Here is a 26,841-nt window from a genome sequence, read left to right on the forward strand (position 1 = left end):
ATTTTAAAACAATCTAATTTCTGTATTACACTTTTCAAATATTCTATTATGAAGCAGCATTAGATGAAACAAAATTTCTCAATTTTCTGAGTATTCATAAAGTAGCAACATTTCTACTGAATGAAAAGCTTTAAATCAAATAGTCAGTACAGAGTTTTAGCTAGCTTTAACAGGAACAATGTAGTCTCCTGTAATTCACAAATCCAAGAAACAGTTTTCAGTGACCTCTAGAAATGCATCATAAATCCGTGACTTCAGACTCAAAGAATGAAACTACACAAAACTTCTACATCAGCCACAAAGATTACATGCCTTTTATACCCTGCTGTAATTTAACATATGCAGTTTGCATGACACCAAATTAAGTCTTGAAAGTAGGTATTTATTTAAGAATTCATAGTGAAGAGCAATACCTGGTCAAGCTTCGGAAGAAGAACTAAGAGTGTCTGCCATACTCGGTTTTTAATTCTATGCTGTAAAGAGTTTGCATAATAGCGTGTTCTAGCTCTGGATACCAGTTCATCCTAAAAGCAAATTAAAAGGTTTATTACCTATTCTTCCTTCAAAATTGAATACATGGAAATATACGTCACTGTACTGAGAGAGCAGCATCTACTGTACAGCTAGTATCAGCATTAAGTATAAAGTTAGGAAAAAATATTAATTTAATTTATTTAGAATTAAATTTTGAAGTTTGCCCATGAGAAGTTCAGGAAGTTGAAAAAAGTACAATTCCATTTAGCATCTTTACTTAAGAGCACAAAAATGTTAGATATTAAGACCCTTCAAACAGCAGAAACAGCGCCTACTGTGTATGAACAATTAAAATAGTACTACAGAAAATGGAGCATGAAGACTCAAGCTGTCAATTAGTTACATAAGAACTGAAGATCCTAAGTGAAGAGATGAGTATATAAATGCGAACATTTCTACTTTAGTGTCTACATGTAAAAAATGGGTTTAGTCATGCTATCAATTAGATCAGCTTGTAACTACAGCTGTAGTTTTGAGACAAAAATTGATATTCTGCAATAAGATGTTTTATGTGAAGGAAAACAGATGAGATAAATGGAGCTTTAAAAATATTTGAAATTCATGTTCTCATAAAACTTAGATTCTTTCCCTATGTACTCTGTTTTAGTCTTCAAGATATGTGACACCAAAAACTATTTCCTTAACTTTTTAAAAAGAGCATTATTTGGTGATCCAAGTCCTATATTAATATTAAAATGCAAATACACTTTATTTTTACATGTTTACGCTTCATATTTAAGCAAGGAAATAACTTTTAAAGCTCACTTTTCCCACTTGATCAATCTTACAACACAAATATTAACCATTTTTCTCCTGTAGTTAATTGATAGGAATGAAGGACCACCCATTTCTTGTTCTGCAGACAAAAGCAGAATTCCATAGTACCAGAATGCATGGGTGATGTTCTAATAGCAGCCGCAGTAATTTACCACTGCTTTTACACTAGTGTCAATGCATAAGCAGCTATGATATAAGTGAAAATCAGACCCCATTAATCCTATTTATAAAGGTCTTCTAAGGAGACAACAGCTCTCTCAATTCAAGAGGTAGTCTGCAATTGCTAAAGTGAAATGTGGTGCTTCAAAATGCAGCCTAAAGGAAGATTCTTAATGCAACAACAGTTACAATTTTAATAATGTTCCATGAAGTTAGAAAATCCACTAAAAAGAGAGAAATAAACCTGAAAGACAATTTTTACTATGTTTTTGTTTGGTTGAATTCACTCCTGTCTCATAACAAAAAAGTATATTACTGGGCAAATCTAGACAGGTTATACAAACAAGTATAAATACATCCTGTCAACTGTAAATACTTTGCATTTTAATAATTGTACTAACATTACATTTATATACCAAGAGAAATGAAGTTTACTTTATCAAGCAGTTTGATGAAAATGTCTTCCATAAACGTCTTATGCAAGATATTTGATCCATCCAACAAGCACAGAAATTTAATAGCACAAACCCGAACGTAGTGATCATCTCGATTTGTACTGCAAAATATTAATTTAAAAAAAAAAAATCAAACTCTACTTGTGCAGACATAAAGGTAATTCCTAAATTATAAAAAAAGCACCAAATGTCATCTTGAACAAGTTGTCTGTAGTGAGACAATATGCAAACACCCAGAACCAAAATTTTAAGTTATGTTCATTCTTGCTGATGAAGAAAACTAGTGAGTTCCAGATAACCTAACTCTGTTTCTATCTACGGGTCCTTAACAGCATCTAAGTGCTTAAAATAATTTGCTACAGAAATAGCTGTAAGTTGTTTTAAGTTGTTTTAAGATTACAGTTTACAAAAACTCATTCATGTTTGCAGATTTGGTCAAATATTCTAGCCCAAAACAACAGTTGATTCCTATCAGTTACTCGGGGACATCTGGAATAATTAATGCCAAGAGTAGAATTAGTGACATTACAGGTGACAAAGCATCAAACAGCTGCCAACTCTCACAACCAGACATTTGGAAACCAAGAAGCTCTTGGGAGAAAATACAGCAGTACTAAACTAGAAGTGGTAGTACACTTTCAGAAACTCAGGTTTTAGCAACTACTAACACTGCCCAAAGCACTATGTTAGACCGCTTCTCTGACTTTCTTCCACTGAGTAAAGGTGGGAGTGAAGCTACAAAAGAAGTTCAATAATCCAGTAGCCAATGTCCCTGCTTCAAAAACTGGAGGCAGAACCCACTACTAGTATGCAGGCTAAAAAGGCCTACAATCAATGTTTAAAAGCCAAGCTCCAAATCTGGCTGCATTAAAGCCTGAGTTTAACTGTTTTGTCTACAATGATAAGGTACATATCAGCACTTGGTAAAATATCTGTATCCTAAAAAGTGTTACTTTTATGAGGTGAAACAATGAGGAAGTAGTTATTTCAGTTCCATTAAAGTTAACAAATAGGATATATTTTCCTGAAAATACTTAACATTTTTCTACATTTTGTATTTGAATTATGAATGTAATGTAATGTATATCTCTTTTACCAATATTTAAGAAGGTTATGAATATACTCATAAGAAGCTGACTTCAAAACCAGCATCCTTCCTGTTGTAGCATCAATCGTAATGACATAATTCAGACCAAATATTGTACGATGTACCCTCAAAATCATTACCTTTCTGTAACAACATTTGCTGCACATTTTTCTCCAAGATTTTCTATGAAGGCATGCACATCCTGAGTAAGTCTAGACAGGTGAAAGACGACAAAGCAACAAAATTAGTAGAATAGCATACAAAAATTATTTCAATAATTATCTCAGAGTTTAAAAGAAAACAAAGTGCATAAAACCACAACAAATATAATCACAAAGATTTTTTTATACCTTTGATCTCTCCTAAATACAGTTCCAAAGACACAAGCCTCAGTGATAAGTTCACAATAATTTCCAGCATTTAAGAAAGCATTTGTTAAGGCACTTCTCTCATCGACAGTGGGATATATCCAAGATTGACAACAATGACTAAGGACTACATTGAAGACTCCAGTCTTTGTAGTAGACATATCTAGGAGCTTGAAAATTATCTGAAAAGAAGAAGAGAGTCAAAATCTAGTTTTCAGAAGTGCTAGAGTTATTAGAATGATATTGCAGTGATACCTATTTCAGTAGGTCTGATCTCCTTCTGCATCCTAGATCTGCTCAGGTTAATGCTGTCTTCAATCTACTTGCAATTCCTTGACTCTAAGGGCAGGTTAATGGGCAACAATTGGCTCAGTACACGTTTATGTTAACAAAAGATAGAACTGATCTTTGCTGAAACAGATATAACACCAGATGCTTTACATGAATCTCCTGGTAACTGAAACAAATGCACCTGGGCTTACTTCAGTGCACACAAACCTGGTGGTTTTAATCAATCCTTAGCAATTCAGAAAAAAAATTAAACATGCAACAAAATTTCTTCCGTAAGTAGCTGTATCGCTAATTCTCCTCTTTAATAAGGATTATGTTCATGTTGAAGTTAAAGTTTGTATCTGAGTTAAAGTGGAAAAATGTCCTTGTACCATTTACTTTTTTTTTTTTTGTGAAGGGCATATTTAAGATATATGAAACAGGCTATCTAGAACATCTCCAAAAAGTAGAAAAATAAAACAAGAAAAATGGCCCCAAAATTTTCCTTTCCTACTCCCTTCATGAGGCTAAGTGCAAGAGTAAACTTCAGTTACCAAGTAAATTTTTTTCTAAGAAATTGCAAGCATTTGGGAGAGGAGATTCAGAATGAATAGGTGGGGTTTTTTATAAATTCCTTTTTAGACAACATCAATTAGAGCTGTCCATGAGAACAGTTTTCCAGAAGGTGTGACAACTCTTACAAGACAAAGCTGTTTCTCTTCCCCACTCCAAAATGTTACTTCTGATAACATGACAAATCTTTGACAGTACCTCTGTTTTTATAGAGAAAGTTGTTCTGAATTGTTAAGGATTAAAGCACCAAGAGGCTCACGCAGAGCTTAAATTAAAATATTGGAATGCACTCTGAGTAAACGCTTTTTGGAAGAAAAAACAAGCCACCCTAGAAACATTTGGTCTTTGTACAAAGAATTCAAACTTTTCTTTTAGTGCAAAGACAGGCATTGTAAGTTTCCTAATAATTCCAAAATTGAACTACTGTGTTCCACCTGAAGAGAAGCAGCATGACACTTACTACACATTTCTCAAAATCCTGGAATGTTTTTCAACTGTTTCATTAATATAGCAAAAGTCCAGCACATGCAAAATAAAATTTAAGAAATTTAAGTTCTAGCACAATTAACATTTGAGTAAGTTACAAAGAAAAAGGAAAAAAGCAGTGGAAGAAATGAAGCCTAAGAACACAGTGCTCTGGGCACCTCTGCAGAAGCCCTTCTGGATTTTACCATAGCCACATTCCCTTTTTTGGCTCAAAAATACCCCTTTGTTCCACCCCTTCTAACTATTATTAAAAAAACCGAGTGTGCTGTGGTAGACAAAATTAAAATTATGCTTCTGTGACAAATCAGTATCAGGCAGTTCCGTTTTTTTCTTTCTCATTAGCTAAAACTATACAGCCATTGCACAAGGGGTCAATGGCAATAGGGACTGCCAAGGAGTGGGATAAGAATATACATAAGTAGACACTTGCTTGGGAACTTTATCTTCATTTTCTTATGAAGGGGCAGAAGGTGGCTCGACCAGATGCCCTTTGTTGAGTATAGGAGACCTCCTTAATGCCTGCTGTCATGGTATGTCCCACTGCAGACAACGGGATAGCTGTCATATAGACTCAAGACTCTCAAGCTTGGCAAAATAGACTTAATGCTTGAAATACCAACACTGAAGTTAAGACAGTAATTCTAAGAATTTAAACCAATTTTAAGATCAAAGAAAAATAAAAAACTAACTACAGCTCATCAGTTACTACCATACTGAGCATACAATTATCCATTACAGATATTCATTAAAAGAAAAACCTAGGAGATTCCTAGCACTGAAGAGATATTTTACCATCTTTGCATACATATCTTATTTTGGCTTGGGTCCACATGAAGACTACAAATGCAAAGTGTTATCTACCGTTAAAATAGATGACAGTAACGTTCATTTGATGCAAGTTCTCCAAAAGAACAAAGAAAATAAATTTTATGATACTGAAGGCTAATATGGAGATATCACAGCAATTTAAAATTGCTAGGAATTGTCCATTTTTATATATTTTATTAAAAAAATAATTTTGGAGTGTCTAGGTTGAAGATAAAGTTGAGACATTTGCTATTATTTACAGCTACAAGTGCGACATCAGGACAGAGCTACCTATGGTGACTTCAAAGCAAAACTGCAACCCCTCCTAGTAAAAATTCTGTGCTAAGTACAAAGCAGCACATGAGACCTTAAGTCTAAGCATAGTAAGCATACATATATACTGGTAAATAATTTATAACGTATTACTGCTCTGGTAAAAGTCTTGCAGTCATTGTGGACTGTTCTGCACAAACATTTAATTGATGCTAAAAAAGCAAAAAACCCAAGAAAGGTTACTTAGAAAAGAAATAGTAAACAACTTCCCAGTGTATAAAACTAAGATGAACCAACATCCCAGTACTGAATGCAGTTTTAGTGACTCAAAATGAAAAAAGAACACCATGACATACGCAAGAACTTTTGGAGTACAGGAAGCTGCATTCATCTTACAAAAAGAGTAAAAATTAATTTTTTCTCTTCTTAACTATGTAGGCAGCATTACTATGCAGTATTAAATTGAACTCTAAGGTGACTATGATTTTTATGTTTTCTACACCTGGACCCTCAGAGATAATAAAAAAAGCCTTTAAAGAAGCAGTTGGCTTATTCAATAGCAGCTATTAAAGTTTTGAACAGTTCTAGCTTTTCATTTAAGAAAGTATTTTTGTGACTAAACTATTAGAAAAAGGCATAATTTTTCCAGAATAGTAATAGTTTGTGACAGGTCAGGTGGAAAATCCTGAACTAAATAGTCAAGGAGGAAGTACATAATGTACAAATAAAATAAAGACCAAAAAAACTGTTTTGCTGAATGTGGAAGATACTGAACAGTCTGAAAAATCAAAGAAATAGTACTTTTCATTTTCTGTGTCACAAGAACCAACAACATATTTGTTTATCCTCAATCTAATTCTCAGATCTTTTGTCTTAACACTCTCAAACTAGTACCTTTTTGGAAATGAAAAATTCATTACAATAGCTGAAGGGAAAATAAAATTAAAATAGATTTTTAGATCCAGATAAAATTTATGTTCACTTCCCAAAAAATAATTTGTAAACTGACCTCTTTTATTTTGGCATATGCTTGACGCTTTGCACTTGCAGCAACAGCTAGAACCTCAGTATCAAAGACGAACTGAACAAAAGCTTTTAGATTGGACCAGAATATTAGCTGCGTGTTGCTCAAAGAGGATACAATTTTCCAAGCCAAATCAAATGCTTCAATGCAGAGTGACTCTGCTGAGTCCAGAAGCTGAAAACAAAGAGCAGAAAGTGTTAGGTTTCACAAAAAACCAAACAACCAAACAAACAAAACCAACCACCACCCAGAACTATTAATATCGTGCAGTTGTTTTATCTTTTACCTTGGGAACAAGGACTTTCATGCAGTCAAACACAGGTAAAACTTGGTCTGAAGGAAGAATAGTTAGGGCTTCTAATGCAGACTCTAGAGTTTTTCTTGACCTTTCAACTGTAGATAATGACATTTCTGAAGTTTCTTCATACTCTTGACCCACTGTTGGAAATGAATTTAAAATGAAACGAAGGCAAATCCACTGGTCATGAACATAGCGTGCAACAATTCTCCCCCATCCTTGAGATGCTGTTTCTTCGCATAAGCTGAAAGGAGAATATTACTCTTAAATATATATTGTATTAATTTATCCTGCACATTCCTACTCCGCCAGGAACAGCTTAACTAAACAAACTCACTATACTTCTTCAAGACACTAAAATTTACACAGGTTCAAAGGGAGACTGGGCAAGTTCATAGAACAGAAATCTACAAATAAAGGTTTTTTTAAACACAGAAAAATCAGTTCTGGGCTCAGACTCATTAGTCATAAAAATCTGGGAGAGTATTCAACAGAAACATCACTATATGGCTGTCTGTCTTTTTTTGTTAACCAAGTTTTTGGCCTTCAGGCTTGCTCTGGACTTCCCTTCCACAACAGTAAATAATTTCCATTTAAACTGGCTTGTGTACATGCTATGGCTTTGTGCAGTGTCTATAATTTAAGCTGGCATAAGGATAAGCAATCTTCAAAGCTAGCTCTGGCTTCATAGCACTAGAAGACTGAGCAAAAGAACCTTTAGTCTGATCAATTATAGCTGCTTTAATGTCCTAAAAACTTGAATGTTAAGACAAAAGAGCAACTGAATGAATAGTTTGTGTTCAGAATTCTTCACTTTTCTCGGCAAAAAATTATCAAAGAAAGAACAGGACAAGCCAGCATCTTAATCACTGCTCCATGCTAATCAAATTTATTCTGGAGAATTACTGAAGCTATAGCACAAACATACCTACTTTTTTCTTCAATGTAAGATGGCTTCTTTAATACTTCATTGAATTGAGAAAAGCAAATAAATCTCTTCAGAGCATCCACAGAAGGCAGACATTCAAGGTGCACTTCAGGCTTCCGATCCATTATCTCACAAACTGCTGTAAGTGAAGCCATGCTAACTACTTTTTTAATTTGTTCTTTAAGCTTCGGCTCCTAGTTAAAACAAAATCGTACATGAACAAATATGCACTGATTTCTTCTAATACGATACCAATAACCTACTGATACATTTGATAATCCTCCTATTTGTATCACCTCAGACATCATAAGGTAGCAACTCTGCATCCTTCTACTTCCTTATTTTCTTAGCCTATGCATAACATAGCTTTGCTTGGCTGGGTCAGTGCAGTCAATCCCAAGTTGCAAGCATCGAAAAGAGTATAAATCTTGCACATTACAGTCACTTATTCATTAAGTGTCTAGCTCAACTATGATAGAACACTTCTATCTTGCCAGACAGCAGTTTATATATATATATTGCTGGATAGCAATTAGAAAAAAAGATGTCGGTCCACGTAGTCAGAAACCCAGTGCAACAAGACAGCTTAAATTCAGAATACCACATGCTAACTGCTCCAAGAAGCTAAAAGGTCACAACACCTACTATAGTTACTTTGTGTGATAAACGCATATATTTAAAGAAGCATGAAATAAAAAGTCTCAATAAAAAAAGTCAATAAGCATATAGTTCCCTATGAGTATTAAAAGCTCATAGTTAATTCAAGTTACTTTCCACTGTCTAGAGCACAGAAAAGATTTTTCTTGTCCATAATTACTCAGTGTTTTCTTTTTTCTTCTTAAACTGAAGAGGTACTATATGTGCAACTGAAGAAATCATCGTGACAATGTAATTCCACTGAATTCAAAAGAAGGTGGTAGAGGCCCCCACTGAACACCAAGTCTGAACCATAAAATGTTTACTTTGAAACTACTGCAACAAGTACGTAATTCACATAACCAAAGGAAAAACATTGTCTTGTTCTTTGTTTCCTCAGAAAAGTAAACCTAGCAAATTAAATACTTACAATCTTTTAATGTGTTATTAGCCGTTCTTGATCAGTAATTCAACCCAGAAAATACCAAAGACTATACTGCCCAACAAATCTTAATTTAAATGTCCTCCTTGTATAGGAGTTATTAATGTTTCTTTACCTTTGAAAATGTATCTACCTCAGATATACTACGTACAACTATGGGACAATGAACATAACTATGTGAAAAAGCCAAAGCAATGCTGGGCTCTGGAATTTCTTTTTCTCTATATGTTCCAGCTTGGAAATTCAACAGATCATTAATACAAAAGGTATTTTCATTTAACAGTAACTTCCTCAGTAAGCTTGGTTCATACTTGAGGAAAAAGCTTTTGAGTACACATAGTCCATGATTACAACTGAAGTTTTACTTTAGCTATATAGACTATTAAAAAATGTAGTATAAGAAAACAAAAGTACTAAAAATCTTAGCTACAAATATATTAAAATTACACTGCCAACTAAAGACACATATGTGTTAGGGAATATATATACACATACATATTCACACAAACTTGGTTTTTTATTATTATATAATACATTGCGTGTATTTATAAAATCATAGAATCGTTTAGGTTGGAAAAGACCTTTAAGATCATCCAGTCCAAACATTAACCTGACACTACCAAGTCCACACTAAACCAATTAAGGGTAGAGTAGCAATTTCATGTTTCCTGGTTTGGTGGCTGGATTATTTTTAATGAAAGTAAAAACTAGGAATCACTAAGGTTGGAAAGGACCTCTAGGATCATCAGTCCAACCATCAACCCAACACCACCATGCCCACTAAAACATGTCCAAAAGTGCCACGTCTACATGCTTTTTGAACACTTCCAGGGATGGGGACTCCACCACCTCTCTGGGCAGCCTGTTCCAATGCTTGACCACCCTTTCCGTAAAGAAATTTTCCCTACTATCCAATCTAAACCTCCCCTGGCACAACTTGAGGACATTTCCTCTCGTCCTATCGCTAACTACGTGGGAGAAGAGACCAACACCCACCTCACTACAACCTCCTTTCAGGTAGTTGTAGAGAGCGATAAGGTCTCCCCTCAGCCTCCTCTTCTCCAGACTAAACAACCCCGGTTCCCTCAGCCGCTCCTCATAAGGCCTGTGCTCCAGACCCTTCACCAGCTTTGTTGCCCTTCTCTGGACATGCTCCAGCACCTCAATGTCTTTCTTGTAGTGAGGGGCCCAAAACTGGACACAGTATTCCAGGTGCGGCCTCACCAGCGCCGAGTACACGGGGACAATCACCTCCCTGCTCCTGCTGGCCACACTATTCCTGACACAAGCCAGGATGCTGTTGGCCTTCTTGGCCACCTGGGCACACTGCTGGCTCATGTTCAGCTGGCTGTCAACCAACACCCCCAGGTCCTTTTCGGCCAGGCAGCTTTCCAGCCACTCTTCCCCAAGCCTGTAGCGTTGCATGGGGTTGTTGTAACTCAAGTGCAGGACCCGGCACTTGGCCTTGTTGAACTTCATACAGTTGGCCTCAGCCCATATGTATAATAAAATATATTTATAATAGAAATAAAATACTTGTACATTAAGTTGTATTTATAGTACGTTTCTATAATTATTTATATATAATCTAAAATTATAGGCATTACAAATAAAATATTTATTTTGATTAATATTTACTGGTTTATTTCATATTCATATTTACTGTTGTAAATAATGTTAAATTACCTCTTCACAGTTTCTCTCCTGAAGATTACGAATAGACACATTTGTGAGGGACAGAAGGAAATTCTTGATAGATGGTACTTTCTTCCAGCTGACTTGCAAGCACAAATTCACTATCTCTGGAATTAAAGCTAAGTATAGATCACAACGATCCAGATCACCAACCTAAAAATGAGGAAACAAAGGTAAACTGAAGCATTAAGAGGAGGAAGCTTGAACTGAAAATAAAGAAAACAGTAACAATGGAAACAAAGGTAAACTGAAGCATTAAGAGGAGGAAGCTTGAACTGAAAATAAAGAAAACAGTAACAATGATAACAGAAGGAAAACAACAGCAGTCATTGCAGTTGAACAATGGTTTTTTTTAATTTTGGAGGTTTTGGGGGGGGGGGTGGTTTATTATTTTAAGTCTTTTCATCTTACAGGTTCTTTTAGTTTTAGGGCTCTGGAGTATGCTTTAGAAGAGATGGTGCGAAATTCTGAAAGAAGTCTCCACTTCTTTTAATTAGTAAGTTTACTTAACTTCTCCTCCCGGGCCCAAAGGAATACCATGTAAAAACACCTAAGCTAGCTGGAGTATCAGAAGCAGCATTCAAAGCCAACTCAGTTACTGGAACATGGCACAGCACTGCATCCCGTACACACTGAACGGTGCACCTTGCACTTCTTCTCCAACTACATTTTATCTCATGGCTATATCTTGCTTGTTTTATGGCTTTTTATTCTCCTCTTGTATTTGCAACTTTTCTCCACGTATCATAAAAAACACCCCTGTGTAAAGCCATGCACTCAAGGAACCACATGAAGAAAGAACTTTTCCTTCTTTAGTTTTGAGAGAAAATACACCTTTGAATTTTCACTTACCTTCAGAAGCCATTCTCCTGATTCAACCCTAACTTTTGCTTTAATGCAGGACCACTTTTCACATCCATCTTCCATTGCACACATGTTGTGGGGACTGTCCACTAACAGATTTATTTTCTTTCCTTGCATTTCCCCTTCAATTTGTACTTTCCATACTGTTTCTGACAAAACAGCCCAGAGCCCCATGCTCCTCTCCAAGTCTCCACCCTTGCAGAGACACATTTTCATTTCCCCTCCAACCTACAGACTTTTTTCATGCTCCCAAACACAAGAAGTGAATTTGACTTCTATGCATTATTATTTATGCACACTTGTGCATATAGCTTTCTCCATGAAGCTTAAACTGTTTTTCTTTTCTAAACTCACTCTTCACTAAATAATTCTAAAAATGCCACTTTACATTTTGTCCATCCCCTCATTACAGTTGCCTCTTCCTTTCCAATCCTTCTGGTCTTCTCCCTTCTTCCCAATAGTCTATCCAAATGCAGTCGACTAAATTAACAACCTTTAAACTGATGTCTTCTCCTTAAATGTTTATTTTGGTTTTCTGCCTTTTATGATATAAAATTAAAGGTGACACAATTAAAGGTCACGATTAAAAGAACTGTGAAGATCTTACAACTTCTCATTTTCTCTTACTCTATATCCTTCTCTTGAAACTCCTAATCTATTTTTTACCTCTCTTTCAGAGTTCCTACCACACATTTTGTTGAGCTTTTGAATTTTGAGAATTAGTCTCCTTTTTAACTTCTACCAATCCTTCTTTCTCAAATTGTTTTTCTTCCAAAAATAACATCATTCTCCTGATCATTACATTCTAATTCCTCTTCCTCCATCTGGAAACATGTGTAAGTGTTTTGCTTTACGTGTCTTGTGTCTTTCTATTTACATGACTTAAAAGCTCTTTTTAGAGTAGGAAACATGTACCTCCTCTCTCTCTAAAAAGCAGTGCATTTCTTTCATACATTCAACAGGGTATTTTTAAAGAAGTCAAACTCGTCTACCATCAAGTCATTTACCTTCAAAAGTCACAGATTTCTTTGGGTATAAACTTAAACACTGGCCACAGCAAAGAGCAAACAGTGGAAGATAAAGATGTTAACCAGGCTGAGTACTAAAGGTCTCCAAACATCTTATGTCCACAACTGTACTAGCAGATACAATACAGTACAATATGATACTCTATTTCTTACTATATGATTTCTTCAGACTTAAGAAACAAGGAATATGGACTACAGACACTAAACACTACTTGTCAAGACACCTTTTTTTTTTTTTTTGCTGTATTCTTACTGTGGCCATCCAAAAAAAAAGTGAACAGAAGTGTTTCTATGCAAATTGATTTTCTAGGTGTTAAAAGATTTGGTGTGAAAACTAGGAACACTGGTAAATCAAATTACAAGCAAAACCACACCGAAGTAGGTCTCATAATAAACACTTACAGTGCTTAACTCATTTGTAGTAAGCCGTCGGAGAACAAATTCAAGAATACTCTCCACAGGTGTCATTAGAGATTTCCAGATAAAAAACAATACCCCATCTGTGTGAAGAGAAAAAAAAAAAATTAACATACCGAAATAAATTTCTTAAGGAAAGTGTATCATATCATGCAGATTTAATGAAGTTACAAAGTTATACAGCAATAAGTATTCAAATACCTAAGAATACCTTAAAACCTCTCTGTACGCTTCAGCATAGGGCTGAAAGAATCAAACCAGATTATATTCTCTCCTGACATCTATGATGAATTAGTGAACCAAAACCCAGACAAAACCAGAAGACCAAAGTATAATTTTCCAACTTTTAATGCACACTTTCGTCCTATTCCCAACCCTATGCACACAGCTTATGAATGAACTTACTTTTTAATAAAGAATAAAAATTTCCATATCCAGCAATTATTGTGTGTGAGAAAAATGCAGTTATCCATTTCTAATACGTACAGAAGTGAAAACTGGTTTTTGGTTGGGTTTTTTTTTTTCTGTTTAGAAATAATTAAGCTTTGTATATAGAGTAATTGTACAAGATTTCATTCAAGTAGCTTCCTGGCTTAACGTTGCAAACAAAAATGCAAGGTTGTAACACAAAATGCGATACTTTCTGTAAGAAAAGGTTAAGCTACAAAGTATACCACATGTGCAGAGCATTTCACAATCAAAAAGACACAAGTTTATTACACAAAGGAAGTAGGTCACTCTGGTAAAACATATTTGAACACAACCACACTTCAATCTGTGCTTCAATGGTAAGGGCTAGCTGTAAGCCAAAGAAATAACGTATCAATATGAAAATGGAGTCAAAATACTCTGCACGACCATCTTGTTCTAAAAATATCAGTCATTAGTTTCAGTATTTAAGAGAGTTACCCAGAGGTTATACCTGCTGTTTTTTTCTGGAGTTGACCCTGAGTTAATTTCGTATACCGAAATTACTTCAAAAGGGAAGACCTTCAAAAGCTAGAAATACAAAGGGACATATTTCCAGACATTCCAAATCTGTATTGCACTTACTTTCAATGTTCTCTATTAAAATGGCTCACTGGACTGCATTTCTAACGCTTAATCTGTTCAGAATAAACTGTTTAACTATGTCAGATTATTCTCACATCTCATCATAAGTCTCAAATCACTAAAACATCTTCTGCAATTAAAATTCAGAAATTCTTCAGATAAACATGTAAGACAGTGAAATACAATTCACCACCAGTGGCTCTGTAATGCTATCAAAAAAATAATTAGCAAAAACTTACTGTTTAAAACAGTGAAGTCTAACAACAGTACAGACAGCAAAACCTGTAGAAAAATGCTGCTGCTTTCAGCATGCATTGCAGACATGTCTATCCCCTTTAAAGCATGCTTAAATAAAACACTTCCCAATTATTTTTGTTTTACAAGCTTAAATTCCTTTCTTCTTCCCTCCTATTTTATCGTTTTCCATTTGATAGACAGGACTTTTCATCTCCTGTTTAATCAACACAGAAACAAAACTTCTGTATTTTACAGCACTACTGTTCCTGCCCCTCAGCACAGTCAATTCACAGCTGCAGAAACAAGATTTATAACTTGGCTCTCCTGTGCAGGAGGAAGCAGCACAAAAACGTTGTAGGAAATAATATAAGAAAAATAATCCTTGTTTAACTTAACACAAAAAGAAATAATATTACAAGTTCAGTTCTGAAAGCCTCTTGAAAGACTCTACTGATAATGAGCTGTACTGGAGCACCCATGGGGACGTTCAAATGGACAGAAACACTATGATGCTCAGCCTTGCCATGCCTCAAGAACTCTGTTAGCAGAACTTAAAATGTTAAGTCAGGTATCAAAATTCTCAAGGCAGGAGCAACTGATTATACATCTACATTAGCAAGCACAGTGGCAGATAAGGAAATGATTTACAGAGCTAAATATTTGATACTAAAAACATGTGCTCGCACGCGTTTTGGAGGGTTCTGCTTCAGGCTTGCTCTAGCCTCATGCTGTGGACTGAATGCACACTGGCAGCTGGGGCATGTCTTCCAGTCTAGTTTCACCTGAAGGAATCCACTTCAGCAGTCAGAGACCACCCCACAATATGAACTTTAACAGTCTGCATAATTAGTGTTCAGTATTTCAGTCAAACAGCTAAAATTCAAGAGTGGGGTGACTGTTTAAAGCACTTTTTAAAATTAGATTAAGCAGTTACTTCAGGGCTGCATTTAGACATCTTTATGAAACCTGGATGCAGAACCTGAAATAATTTTTTTCCATCTAAGAGCCTAGACCTGTGGCTCCTGCTCCAAAACTACTCTTGTATTTCGTGTTATAAAAATACTGAAAAAAATCCGAAAACAATTTGGGGAAGCAGAAACCAAATGCCAAGATCCCTCTTGTTCCAGTTCAGTATCCTAATTCATGAAAATAATGCAATTTTTCACTTGCTCTCAGGAAAAAATTCTTGTTAGGAACTGAACAAGTTCTAATAAAAGTAGTAAGGACTCCATAGGTTTTGTTCAGACTCTCCTAAAAGGTCTACAAGTTAAAATGCTCAATTTGTGGGGGGCCAAATCTCCTAGTCAGATAGATCATCAGGCTTGAGTTTAAGTGGGCACCTCTTAACTACCTTTCTTTTTAACTAAGGTCAAATTGAAGCAAGTCACTTAAACATGCCTAATACTGTGAAATAATCAGAGGCACCCTGTCTTTTGCAGTCTAAACAGTGTTAGTCAAGACAAACGTTATCTACCAGGCAACTCAGAAAATAGTACGTCTAGCAGGATCGCTTTCTGTGATCAGGGAAGGCTCTGGCTGAACCTGGGGCAACTAAGCAGGTTAGGCTGGGTTTCTGTACTAACTTCTTTTTGAAGTGTTTAAATGATCTATGGAATCCACATGCTGGCAAAGAATACGCCTATAAATATTTGTAATAGAGTCACACTCTCCAAATTTTAACTTACTGCTAATCTAATCCTAACAGGTAACTGCATTCTCAGAGAGCTTCCACATTCTCAATTCCCAGTCCTTGGGACACCTTCAGAAGACCCCTGTAGGATTGGACTCACAGCTCAATTTCGTAACAGATACGCCAGATTGCCAACTTTTACATGTACCACTTCTAGGCTAGCAATAATTTGACAATATAGTCTTAAAACATTAAGTACCTTAGTTTTAGTTAGACTATAATTAATATAAAACACAGTATACTGAAGATATCACTAACCATCTTGTGTATTGGAACATTTTAACGAACGGGTCTGCAATAACTTCAAGAGAAGCTGTAGGCTTTTATCTGTTTTCAGTGTTGGTATGTAAGCATTACTGCCAAGTTTCATCAAGACATCCAGAAGAGGGTTCAAGAAAGCCTCTAGTTCAATCCATTCTATGTTGCTTTTTCCACTACACAAAAACAAAAATTAAAAAGAAAGTCTCCTTCTGAGTATCTGCCTCAAGTGCTGAAGTCACTTATGGAAATAAATAGGACACATGTTTCCGAGTCACTTAAGTATCTTTAGAATGTTACCCAGTATGTTTGCAGCAACAGTTGGACAAGGTCTAAGGAATGATCAGGCAGACCAAAGTCTACAGAGAAAAACGGACAACTTCCTGACTTGATCAGGCTTCTACTGGATCCTTCAGGAGTAGAGGGGTTGAAAAAGAGAGAAATGTAAACCAAGGTATTTCATACTTACCTGTATTTGTTCCTCATCTGCTCCACGTCTGCAGCCAACACAATCACTGTTGCGACAAGCTTAGCTTCAAACCAGTCAGGCATAAAGGAATTTTCTCCTGATTAAAGATATTTTAAGGTTTCCACAGTATTTAAAAAATACCTTCATATTAGTTTTTAAAACTTTTGTTTTTAGAACTTATTAAAATAAATTAGTAGTATAACAACAATTAATGCTAACAAGAATATTACTACTAACTTTTTGCGTTCATCTATCTAGATACAAACTAAACTCAAACACAATTGCTTTTCTTCTACACCTCAAAGAGGCTAATCTCATTGGCCTCTATGCTGAAATCAATTTTAGACAATGTGTTATATGATGTAGTACCTCCCAACAGGCTTTTCTATTGCTTTTAAAAATACATTAGCATATTCAAATTAAGTTAACCAAGAACATAATTCCACTATGCTTTGTCTGAAACATCAGCTGTGATTTTGACCAGCTAAAAGTTATATGAAGAACTAAAACTATTCTGTCAAAAGGAAATTAAAAAAAACCCCAAACTAACTGAAGTTGCTCTTTTCATCGATCTTCTATGTAGGACCACTTCATCATAGTTATAGAATTGTTTCTTAAGTAGTAGTACATATGCTGGGTTTAGGGTTTTTTGACTGGTATGGTTTTGGCTTTGGGAATTTAGAAAGCAAAACACACTCTGGAGGTCCAGTTCAAGCAGCTGGACATGCTTGATTTTTTTTCTACTCTACAGAACTGCTTACAAGCTAAGATTCAAATTGAACCAGAAGATTACAAACGTAACTTTTTAGAAGTGAAACACAGATGTTTGCCATGGAATTGCAGATTATATAGACCAAGGACTAAACAAACATTTTGGGAAGGAGAGATCTGCCAAAATATTTAGCAAAGCATTTACCTTGGAATATCAATAGATGAAATTTGCTCTCAACTTTTCTAACCATAGTACAATCAAGTGAAGTTTCCTGGGGCACAGGAAGCTTCTGAAGCTATTTATCATTAGCAAATTCAGACCTAGCTTTTATATCTCATATAGTTATAATATTTTAAAAGTGTTCAGTTTTGACTTTTGACATTACAAAACTATATAAAATTCACTACGATCGCAGTACTTAAGTAGCAAAGAAGTGAGTGCCACACAAAGTTAAGGTATTCAAAAAGTCAATTTGCCACTCCTTTCCACATACCTGAAAGAAAATTCTGCACTGAAGTTATAATAATTTAAAATGTGGCAGTGAACAAAGAAGTCCTTTCACAATTTATCTGTATATTGACACAGCATACAAAGAACCTTCTTTTGTTATAATGTGTGGCAGCTCATCTGCTGCAAGCAGCCCGAGATCAAAAGAACATCACTATGTGGGAAGGTGTGCAATGAGCTGCCAAACTGCGTAACTATATGGCATCTCTCTCCATAAATATACTCGGTCATTTTACAAACCTCTGCTGAGAAAGGCTACAGAACCTGTATCTATTTACATTCCCTTGTGCTTTCCTCTGCCCCCACAGTCCAGTATTTTCAGGCACCACTAAAAAGATAACAAAAGAAATCTAATGGACAAGCATCAGCGCAGCATTGAAGTTGAGTATTAAGGCTTAATTTCAATTAATACTGCAGGACTGCATTTTACGAAGGAAAACTAGAATTAGAAAATAAAGTTCAAACCTAAGAATTGTGAATACCACAAGTCAGACTGAATATGAATAGGTAAAACATAAATAAACAAACAGCTCTTCTAAAATCCAGAGGATGTTTGTAATTTTATACTTAAATTACCTTCCAAAATCTTTTTATATTAATAAACGTTTAACTTACTTTCAGATGCTGGTGTCTTAAGATACTCTCCCACAAGACTGTGTACATATTGACACAAAGATGATGTCTCTTGACATTCAAAACCAGAGGTTATTGACTTTCTGAAGCATCTGTCATTCACTTGTAACCAACTGCAAAGCTAAATTAAAACCAGTATGTTACTATTTAACCGTACTGCCAGTTCTGTAGTGACATTACCAACACAACAGCTCACTACAGCACTGTTAAATCCACACCGTGAGAAGTATTAACTGGAGCTACCCTTGAGGCTTAGCAGACTACTCCCCGCTAATTAATATAGCAAAAGGTTCTTCTAGAGAGTAATTCAGAGCACCCAAAAAAATATTCTTGGGACCAATATAACAAAAAAAAACCCAGCTTTTAAAAATAAGCAAGATGGGTAAAAAATTTCCCTCAAGTCAAAAGGGCTTCCTACAGCCAAGTGTTATCTAGTGAGAGCTGCATTTTTGTTTTTTTTAACTTTTATGCCAAAAATCAACAGAGCAGGATGAAATGTAGAGCACAGAGAACACAAGGGCACTGCCAGTGCTGGGTTCAACCAAACAACATGCAAATGAGAGGCAGCTCTTACACAGTTTTTTTGGCCCATATACTGGCCCATTCAGAGAGTCTCAGGATCCACATTAGCTCGGAGAATAATTTCAGGACTAAGAGAAAGGGGAAACATGCACCATACTAGCAGATTATCCCTCTAAAGACAGCGCAAGCTTACAAAATAGTGTTCTTTTCCATCAAATGAAATTTTACAACAGGGAGTTGAGTGGAAATGAGAAGGAAGTAGCCAAAAAGAGAATAGATAAGATAGACAGAAATAACTGCCTGTAGAATCTGATGAGCAAGAGCAGCTTCAGCTGAAGATGTTACATCCACCTGGTATCCTTAACAGAAGTAGAGAGAGAAGCCAAAGTCATGGCTCTGTGGATTCCATAAGATGCCCTGTTTCACACTCCCTCCATGAAGCTACCAACCATGTAGAGGCATGAGCACGGATCCCTGACAGAAGAGATTACAGATCCTAGTACAGGCTTACCAATAGCGATTTTAGTTCCCACAATCTTGGCAAAGGATACAGAAGACTAGGACTGTGACAAACACACAGGAGTCTCCTAAAAGACCAGTATTCATGGACCAAAAGTCTGAGTAAGACCCGATTCTGATTTGCATTTCAATACAGTTACACACAACAGCTGCAATACCAAGATGAACTCTAGGAAACACAATGAACTGGGGCATACAAGCTCTGAAGGAGTTAATAAAATCCCTCTGTCTCAAGAAAGAGCTTTTTTTTCTGCAGAATTGAAAATTTCTGCATGATGAAAGAAAAAGTCATTATTTTTCTCCCCACCCACCTTACCTTCAACCACCTCAGAAGTCTTCCACTTTGAATCTGCCGAGTAGTTTGTTTAGGGTTAACATTAACACCTCTATAGCATTAAAAAAAAAAACCAAAAACAAAAACCCACCACCACAGCTTTCAAGTGAAACATAAGTCTATCAGGACTCCACATCCAGAAATTCCAGAATGTACCAATGCAAAAGTAGCTAACTATTTAAATATTAAATTAGCAATAATAAATCACACATCTGTATAGGTATTCAAAAACATTTGAGAAACATAAAACCAACTTCAGTTCTCACCTCTATCCATAACATAGTATCTCTCCTTAGGGACTCCTCTGGTCTAAGGGACAGAAGAAAGCTTGCCACTTCTGGGAGGGACACCTTCTCCTGAAGAAATAATCAAGACACAATAGTTGCCAACATAATAAACAACAGATAACATCTATATAACAACTCAAGAAGTTTACTGTCATCTGGCAAAAGTTTCAGAAAAAGAAACTGACTTTTTCCTTTCTATGACACAGACTCATTTTTGCCTCCTTGGGACCAACTTACCTTTACCAAGGAACACAATTAAATTTTCCCAAGCATTAAAATCTATCTGAAAGTTAATGACTAGAAGAATAGTGCTATTCACTGATGACACCTTTTAAATGAATGTACATAAATGAATAAGAGTCACTGCTAAGTACTATCTCTGTATTTCCAAAAGGAAATTCTCCTCAGAGAAGTTTATAGCCATAACAGAGAACATGGAAGACAGTCTACTTATCTAAAAAGCAAGCATGTTACAAGACAACAAAACATGAATACTTCGACTACTGAATAATTAAGGTCTTGCTATTTCAACATTAATGGTAGTTTTAGCATTCTAGTATTATGAATACTTCTATTCTCTTAGGTATTTCAGAAAAGTCCATTTAGTTTCTATCTGTTAAAACCCGAATTTATACAGTGGATCTCATAACAGGATACTCTTCCATAACTATTGCATGAAAACCCTACAAGGAACCATCAGCTAATAAGATGTATTTTTTTTCACTACCTTTTATGAAAACCAAAGTTAAAAGAAGCATACCCATACTTACATAGTACAATTTTTTTTAAGTAGTCACTAAAAAAAAATTGCAAATCCAGCAAAATCAATTGTTCCATATTGTATTGAGCAGTTTTTTGAATCCTGTTTACCCTATAAAAGCATTAGTGTATTTCTGTTACGCCAGGAAGAAAAAAAAAACCCAAAACACAACACTAAACTCACCACATCTGTCAAATGCATAGCTGTTTGAAGAAGATAGCACTGAGCAGCTCCACGCAACAAAATCTGATGTGTAATCATAGTACACTGGAGGACATCTCTGGAAAGAGGAAAAATATACACTGTAGAAAACACACACTTAAGAATTTTAAGCATTTTCATGTATTTACTAATTATTAACCATTTTCAATATATTAGATTATATTTAACAAACATATTCTACTAAGTATAACACAATCACTGCCTGATCAGACAGCATACAATCCAGAACCAAGACTACTGCTATATGTACTTTCAAAAACTGATATTAAAACTTGGATAAGCATATACCTCACAAAATAAAAAGCATGGGGGGGAAGCAAAACAAAACCAAAACTGAAGGAGCAATCCCCATGATCACATCAGCTCAAACTGATAATTTAATATTTGCATTTCTATCAGAATGTTTGTCATCAAGTTCTCACTCTAGCACAAACTTAAAAGAAACCTTCAACGCTCTTCTATCAGCAGAGGTGTGTGACTTTTTTTTTTTTTTGGTAAATTACTTTTATCCAATATTCCTTCAACCACCAGTAAGATTTTATTTCAAAGCTCAAATTCGATTAAACTAGAATAATTACTGATTTTAGCAGCTCTAGGAAGTGAAAGCAGATACTTAGGAAACATCAGCGTAATTAAGGACAACACACGTGCCAAGAACTTTTACCTAGCCTTCTAGTCTTTCAGTTTTAAATTTTCTGGGCTGTCTCCTGATATAGCCTCAACTGCCATTAAACAAGGTTTTAATGTAATTAGAAGAAAAGGAAGAAGTTCGATGTTAGAAGTATGGATGACAAGGGAAAAATGATGCCAAAAAAGAAGCAATGACAAAGGACTGAAATGGAAAACAGTCTTTTTTTTTTAAGTCACACAGAGATATAAATACATTGGTTCTTAAATTGCTTTCCTTTGTGAATTAGACATAAAGGAGAGAGAACCTTCCATTTCCATGCACAGCCATCACACTCCCAGAACAAACATGAATTAAATCCTGGCTCTCCAGATGATCAACACATTTCTTTACAAGAGGTCTGTAAGAACACAATGTAGTGTACATTTTACCTTAAAGCATGAAGTCCTTCAGTGCCCAGTACTTTACATGCAGGGATATATGCCAGAGCCATAGAAAGAAACAAAATGGGAACAGCACACCAATGCCTACTTGTCATCTTCTGAATAAATTTTAACAGGAAACTACCTTAAAATAAAAGTAAAGAAAACAAAGAATCCGGAGTGATTTCTTGTTCTCCAATGCATTTAAATGACACAGACCCCAGCAGGGAGTGTTATGATCACTTCTGACAATTAAATGAAAGACAACAGAATAATTTCCTAATTATGTCAATGAAAAAAAGTACATTCCAAAGAATTCTGTCAGTATGATAAAGAAATAACCAGAAATAAACCTAATTTTGGCTTTGGTGATCTGCACTAATCACCATATTCAGTAATGGAATTTTAACTCCGATTGTTTCGAGTACTAGACAATGCCTTTTTTAAGGTGCTACTCAGTCTGTGTGACGCCAGACCAGAGTACACAGCATTTCAAGCAGTTTAATGGATGCTGGCATGGCCAAAGCAAGCCTCAACAAGACACCACAGTTACAATTCGTAGAAGCAGGTCACCCAGTCTCAGGGATGCTAATCACAGACCCTCCATTTTGTGATAAAATATATGCCTTGGGACAGGGCAGAGAAATAGGGCATCTATGGCACTACAAGTATGTAAGGTGTTTCCTACCAGAATATGTACCTGTAGATACAGGATACTGAACAGAGCTGGTTCTACCTTTATTTAATCCAATTAGACCAGATATTAAATTCTGGTCTGTCAAAGGTTGCTCCTTCTTTTCAACCTACACTAACACCAAAATTTGGAACAATCTCGGAAATCCTCCTCCATTCAACCTCACAATAAAAGAATCCTTTTTCACCTTCTGCTTCAGCACTTGGACTGGCTCTTTTGAATGCCCAACTACACAGGTTGTAACTAAAAAAGTCTGGCAGATAGGTTAAAAAAACCCACCAAACCCAAACCAAAAAACCCACACCAAGACCGCCCAGAATCCCCAAAACAAACAAAGAATAGTTCTAAGGATTTTTTGCTCCACTCAGTATTATCTACGCTGACAAATAAAGAAAAAAGAAGCTGCAAATACTGTTCACCTTCAGAACTTAGGAGTTTGGTTTTTTAATAAAAAAAAGTCTGCTTCAGTTTGCCCCTAAAACAACTTTGTATCCCTCAAGGCCTCTGAAGACCTCTCTCTTCTCTGGAAACTGCATCGCCACAAGGAGAGCTACTCTTTTTTTGTCTCAAGTAATGTAGAAAAATAGTGGTAAATGTTTACACGAGATACAGAAAATGGGTCCCTAGTTTTTATTTGGTTTCTTTATTTAAAAAAGGTAATGGTGAAATTGAAACATACCTTTTTCTTCCTCTGGAAGAAGCATGAGATAAGTAGCCAAAAACTTCTGTAGTCTCATTCCCAAAGGAGGACAGGCTCCCATTAGCTGACCTGGTGTCCTGTTGGGTTTTAAAACATCAAATACACAACCGGCATGCTAACAGCTACAAGTAGTATTATCAGTATTATCTACGCTGACAAATAAAGAAAAAAGAAGCTGCAAATACTGTTCACTGTTCAGACTGGGGATATGACCAGTCTGACCTGGAGAGCAGCAAATACAAATTACCTACACAAGTGTGCTAGGGAGCAAGGATTTCTCCCTGGAACAGGTTATAAAGTCAGTATAAACAAAACCACTGACCAGCTCAGAAGGTTTTAAGTAAAGATGCAAGAAACCCTCCATGAGACCAACAGAGACAACCTGTGTCCTACCAGAAGGCTCAGGATCCTGGCTATCAAGGGTTAGCATCAGGCAGTCACGAGATTTTACAGTTTTCTCTCATATAGCTTAACACGAACCGTAACAACTTTGCATATTCTTGGTACACTCAAACATGCACTCTCCTCTACACACACCAACATGTTTCACCAGCAATATAGAAGCTAAGGGAGATGATTATGAAGCAGCTATCCAACGCAGCTCTAACATACACACCAAAACACTCAGCACCTGCTTCAACTTCTGACCTCCTATCAACGCATGCCCACACAAATCATAGTGCAGCCAGCTGACTGGGATGAGAAACATGAACTGCTGCAAGAGCCCCAAGAGGTCTCATTTGTCCTGTCCTGTTTAGATGAAACAACTTATTTTGAGTATGCTTTATCCAGATATCCAGACCCACCAAATCCAAACTTATCACCAGTTTGATGAGTGACAGCCACATTCCCCTCCCCAAAACTGCATAAATAGACAGCGTCAACTTTTCTAGCTGCCTAACAAGGTCAGCCAGCCAAGGCTACTCAGGCACTGTTCTAAATGGAGTTTCAGATTGCTAGCTGAAGCATCCAAGCCATTTCATATGGCATATGCTGAGTGCCTAAAGTGCATTCATACTCTCCATGCAACTAGCACAAAGGACTGAATGCCATCAGTACACTGAATGTACAGCAACTGGCAGCTCCTCAAACTTGTATCTGCTCTTCATGTATTTACACCAAGGGAGGCCACTGTCATTTCTCAACATCAAACAGTCTCCTGTGAAAAAGTATTGATTTCCCAAAAGATAATCAGGCACTGCCAAAATCCCACTTCTATCTGTTATGATGTGGCAACTGTTAGAGCAGCCCCTTCTTTCTGTGTGGCAAGATAATCAGAAGATTAAAAAAATACTTCCCCAAGTAATGAATGAATAACTATTCGTTTATCATATCTCACTTCATTTCCAAATTAGTATTTCAACACCAGGTGTAAAATAGGCCCTTGAGGCATCCCTGTGTTGCTATTACTGGGGTAAAATTGAACCCACTTCATCCTACTCACAGCCACCCACCTTTCCTGAAAAACTCTTTACCTGTCAGAGAGTTTAGCAACACCATTTGTTTGTAAATGTGTTTTCCTTTACCCAAGATTTTACCCACATACTCTAACCAGTATTATTAGAATACATTTCCCATTTCCCCATAATTGATAAATTAAAAAAAAAAAAATTATTAGTGGCTTACCTGCTGTAGAGGGAACTTTCTGAGAGGGCATCCATTAACGGTCCAATAACAAACTGATAAAAGGAAACAAGAACAATGGCTAAATGTACACTTGCAAGGCACTGTTACATAAAGGCTAATTAGCATTATTTCACCAGACTTTAAAAGGACAGAGTCAGAAATTAGAGAACACTCTTGACTAGAGGCCAACACAAGAAGAAAGATTTAGGGTGTGTTTTAAGGTTGACTGGATTTCAAGTTAGTCACCAAGAGGCTGACTTAATTTGTATAAATCAGAAATGTTAACCTCTGAGGGCAGCGGTCCTTCTATGAGGGAGAGAAGGAAGAAATAATAGTACAAAATACATCATTCCTTACTAAGGCGTAGGCTGGCTGGGGAGTCAACCTACATGCGATACTAATAAATAAAAAAATTAAGAACTTTAAACTTACAATATTTCTTCCCACATATGGAATATTTTAAAGCGTGGGTTTTAATGGGATACAGTAACATACTGATTATACTACAGAGACATTCACCTCCTCACAGGGTTATCTAGCAGTGGATCTTCAAAATCCATCCTTGAGAAGGAGACACTATGCACAGACTTGAAGTCTGTTGACCAGGTTTATCCAAGACCCCATTCAATCAATCAATATTAATAATTTTTGGAGAGGTTCAAGGGCTCTGAAAATCTGAAGCATCAGTCATCCCCCTCAGAACTTCACTTCTGGAAACAAATTTCAATACGTTGGGAGCTAACACTAATTAAAGAGCATTAGTTTGAAATATGGGAATGAATGACTACACTCAAAAATGCATTCCCTCTAGCCTGGCCATTTTTCAATTATATATTTGATACCACTCACAAATATTGCTATCACTTGGACAGCTAAATAAGAGGGTACCTTTATAGAACATAGCTAATTCCAACACTACTGAGGCAATTAGTGTTAAGATATATTACAAATTAGAGTACCTGTATATTCTGGCAAGTAACAGCAACACCCTTACCTCCGAAAAACCAAGTGCATTTGGAAGATGCTTTGTTTCATAAAGCTCCAGAAAATGAAGAATGCCTTCCTTGGTCAATGTTTTATTCTCGCTCTCAAACATTCGTTTATAGATGCACATGTGCCACGATGGGTGAAACAACCAGCAACCTGTTACAAAGGCAAATTCTTCTAAATTGACACAGAAATGACAGTGATACATTAACATACTCTTTATGCAACACTATGTTTTAAGGAAATTTATCAAACTAGCACACAACGTATTGACATTCTGGATAACATCATAGGCAATACATAAGATATTTTAAAAAGACGATTATAGCTATAAGATTTACAAAAACACCCTGCTAAATTTACAATACAATTAAAAAAAATTAACATGGGTTTCAAAACTTACCCTCTGAATTTTAGTAGTTCCAAATTAAAATGACCGACAAATACAAAAAACATGTTC

At 36.0% G+C, this 26,841-nt stretch overlaps 1 protein-coding gene across 1 annotated transcript in view; it reads right to left on the reverse strand.

Annotated features, from left to right (window-relative positions):
* TARBP1 (tRNA guanosine 2 -O-methyltransferase TARBP1) overlaps positions 1–26,841 on the reverse strand; it is a 38,679-nt gene that overhangs the window by 9,251 nt on the left and 2,587 nt on the right. The window contains exons 4-21 of the mRNA XM_075706594.1: positions 26,389–26,537; positions 25,395–25,447; positions 23,748–23,845; positions 22,384–22,519; positions 21,286–21,382; positions 20,322–20,411; positions 18,663–18,801; positions 16,829–16,925; positions 16,360–16,535; positions 13,107–13,204; positions 10,804–10,965; positions 8,040–8,233; positions 7,100–7,355; positions 6,799–6,987; positions 3,363–3,562; positions 3,153–3,224; positions 1,906–2,026; positions 414–524 (exon numbers count right to left, since the gene is read on the reverse strand). Of these exons, the coding sequence (XP_075562709.1) occupies positions 414–524; positions 1,906–2,026; positions 3,153–3,224; positions 3,363–3,562; positions 6,799–6,987; positions 7,100–7,355; positions 8,040–8,233; positions 10,804–10,965; positions 13,107–13,204; positions 16,360–16,535; positions 16,829–16,925; positions 18,663–18,801; positions 20,322–20,411; positions 21,286–21,382; positions 22,384–22,519; positions 23,748–23,845; positions 25,395–25,447; positions 26,389–26,537 (2,438 nt within the window). The remainder of the gene's footprint in view (positions 1–413; positions 525–1,905; positions 2,027–3,152; positions 3,225–3,362; positions 3,563–6,798; positions 6,988–7,099; positions 7,356–8,039; positions 8,234–10,803; positions 10,966–13,106; positions 13,205–16,359; positions 16,536–16,828; positions 16,926–18,662; positions 18,802–20,321; positions 20,412–21,285; positions 21,383–22,383; positions 22,520–23,747; positions 23,846–25,394; positions 25,448–26,388; positions 26,538–26,841) is intronic.

Source organism: Pelecanus crispus, chromosome 3 (assembly GCF_030463565.1).
Source record: "Pelecanus crispus isolate bPelCri1 chromosome 3, bPelCri1.pri, whole genome shotgun sequence".
NCBI lineage: Eukaryota > Metazoa > Chordata > Aves > Pelecaniformes > Pelecanidae > Pelecanus > Pelecanus crispus.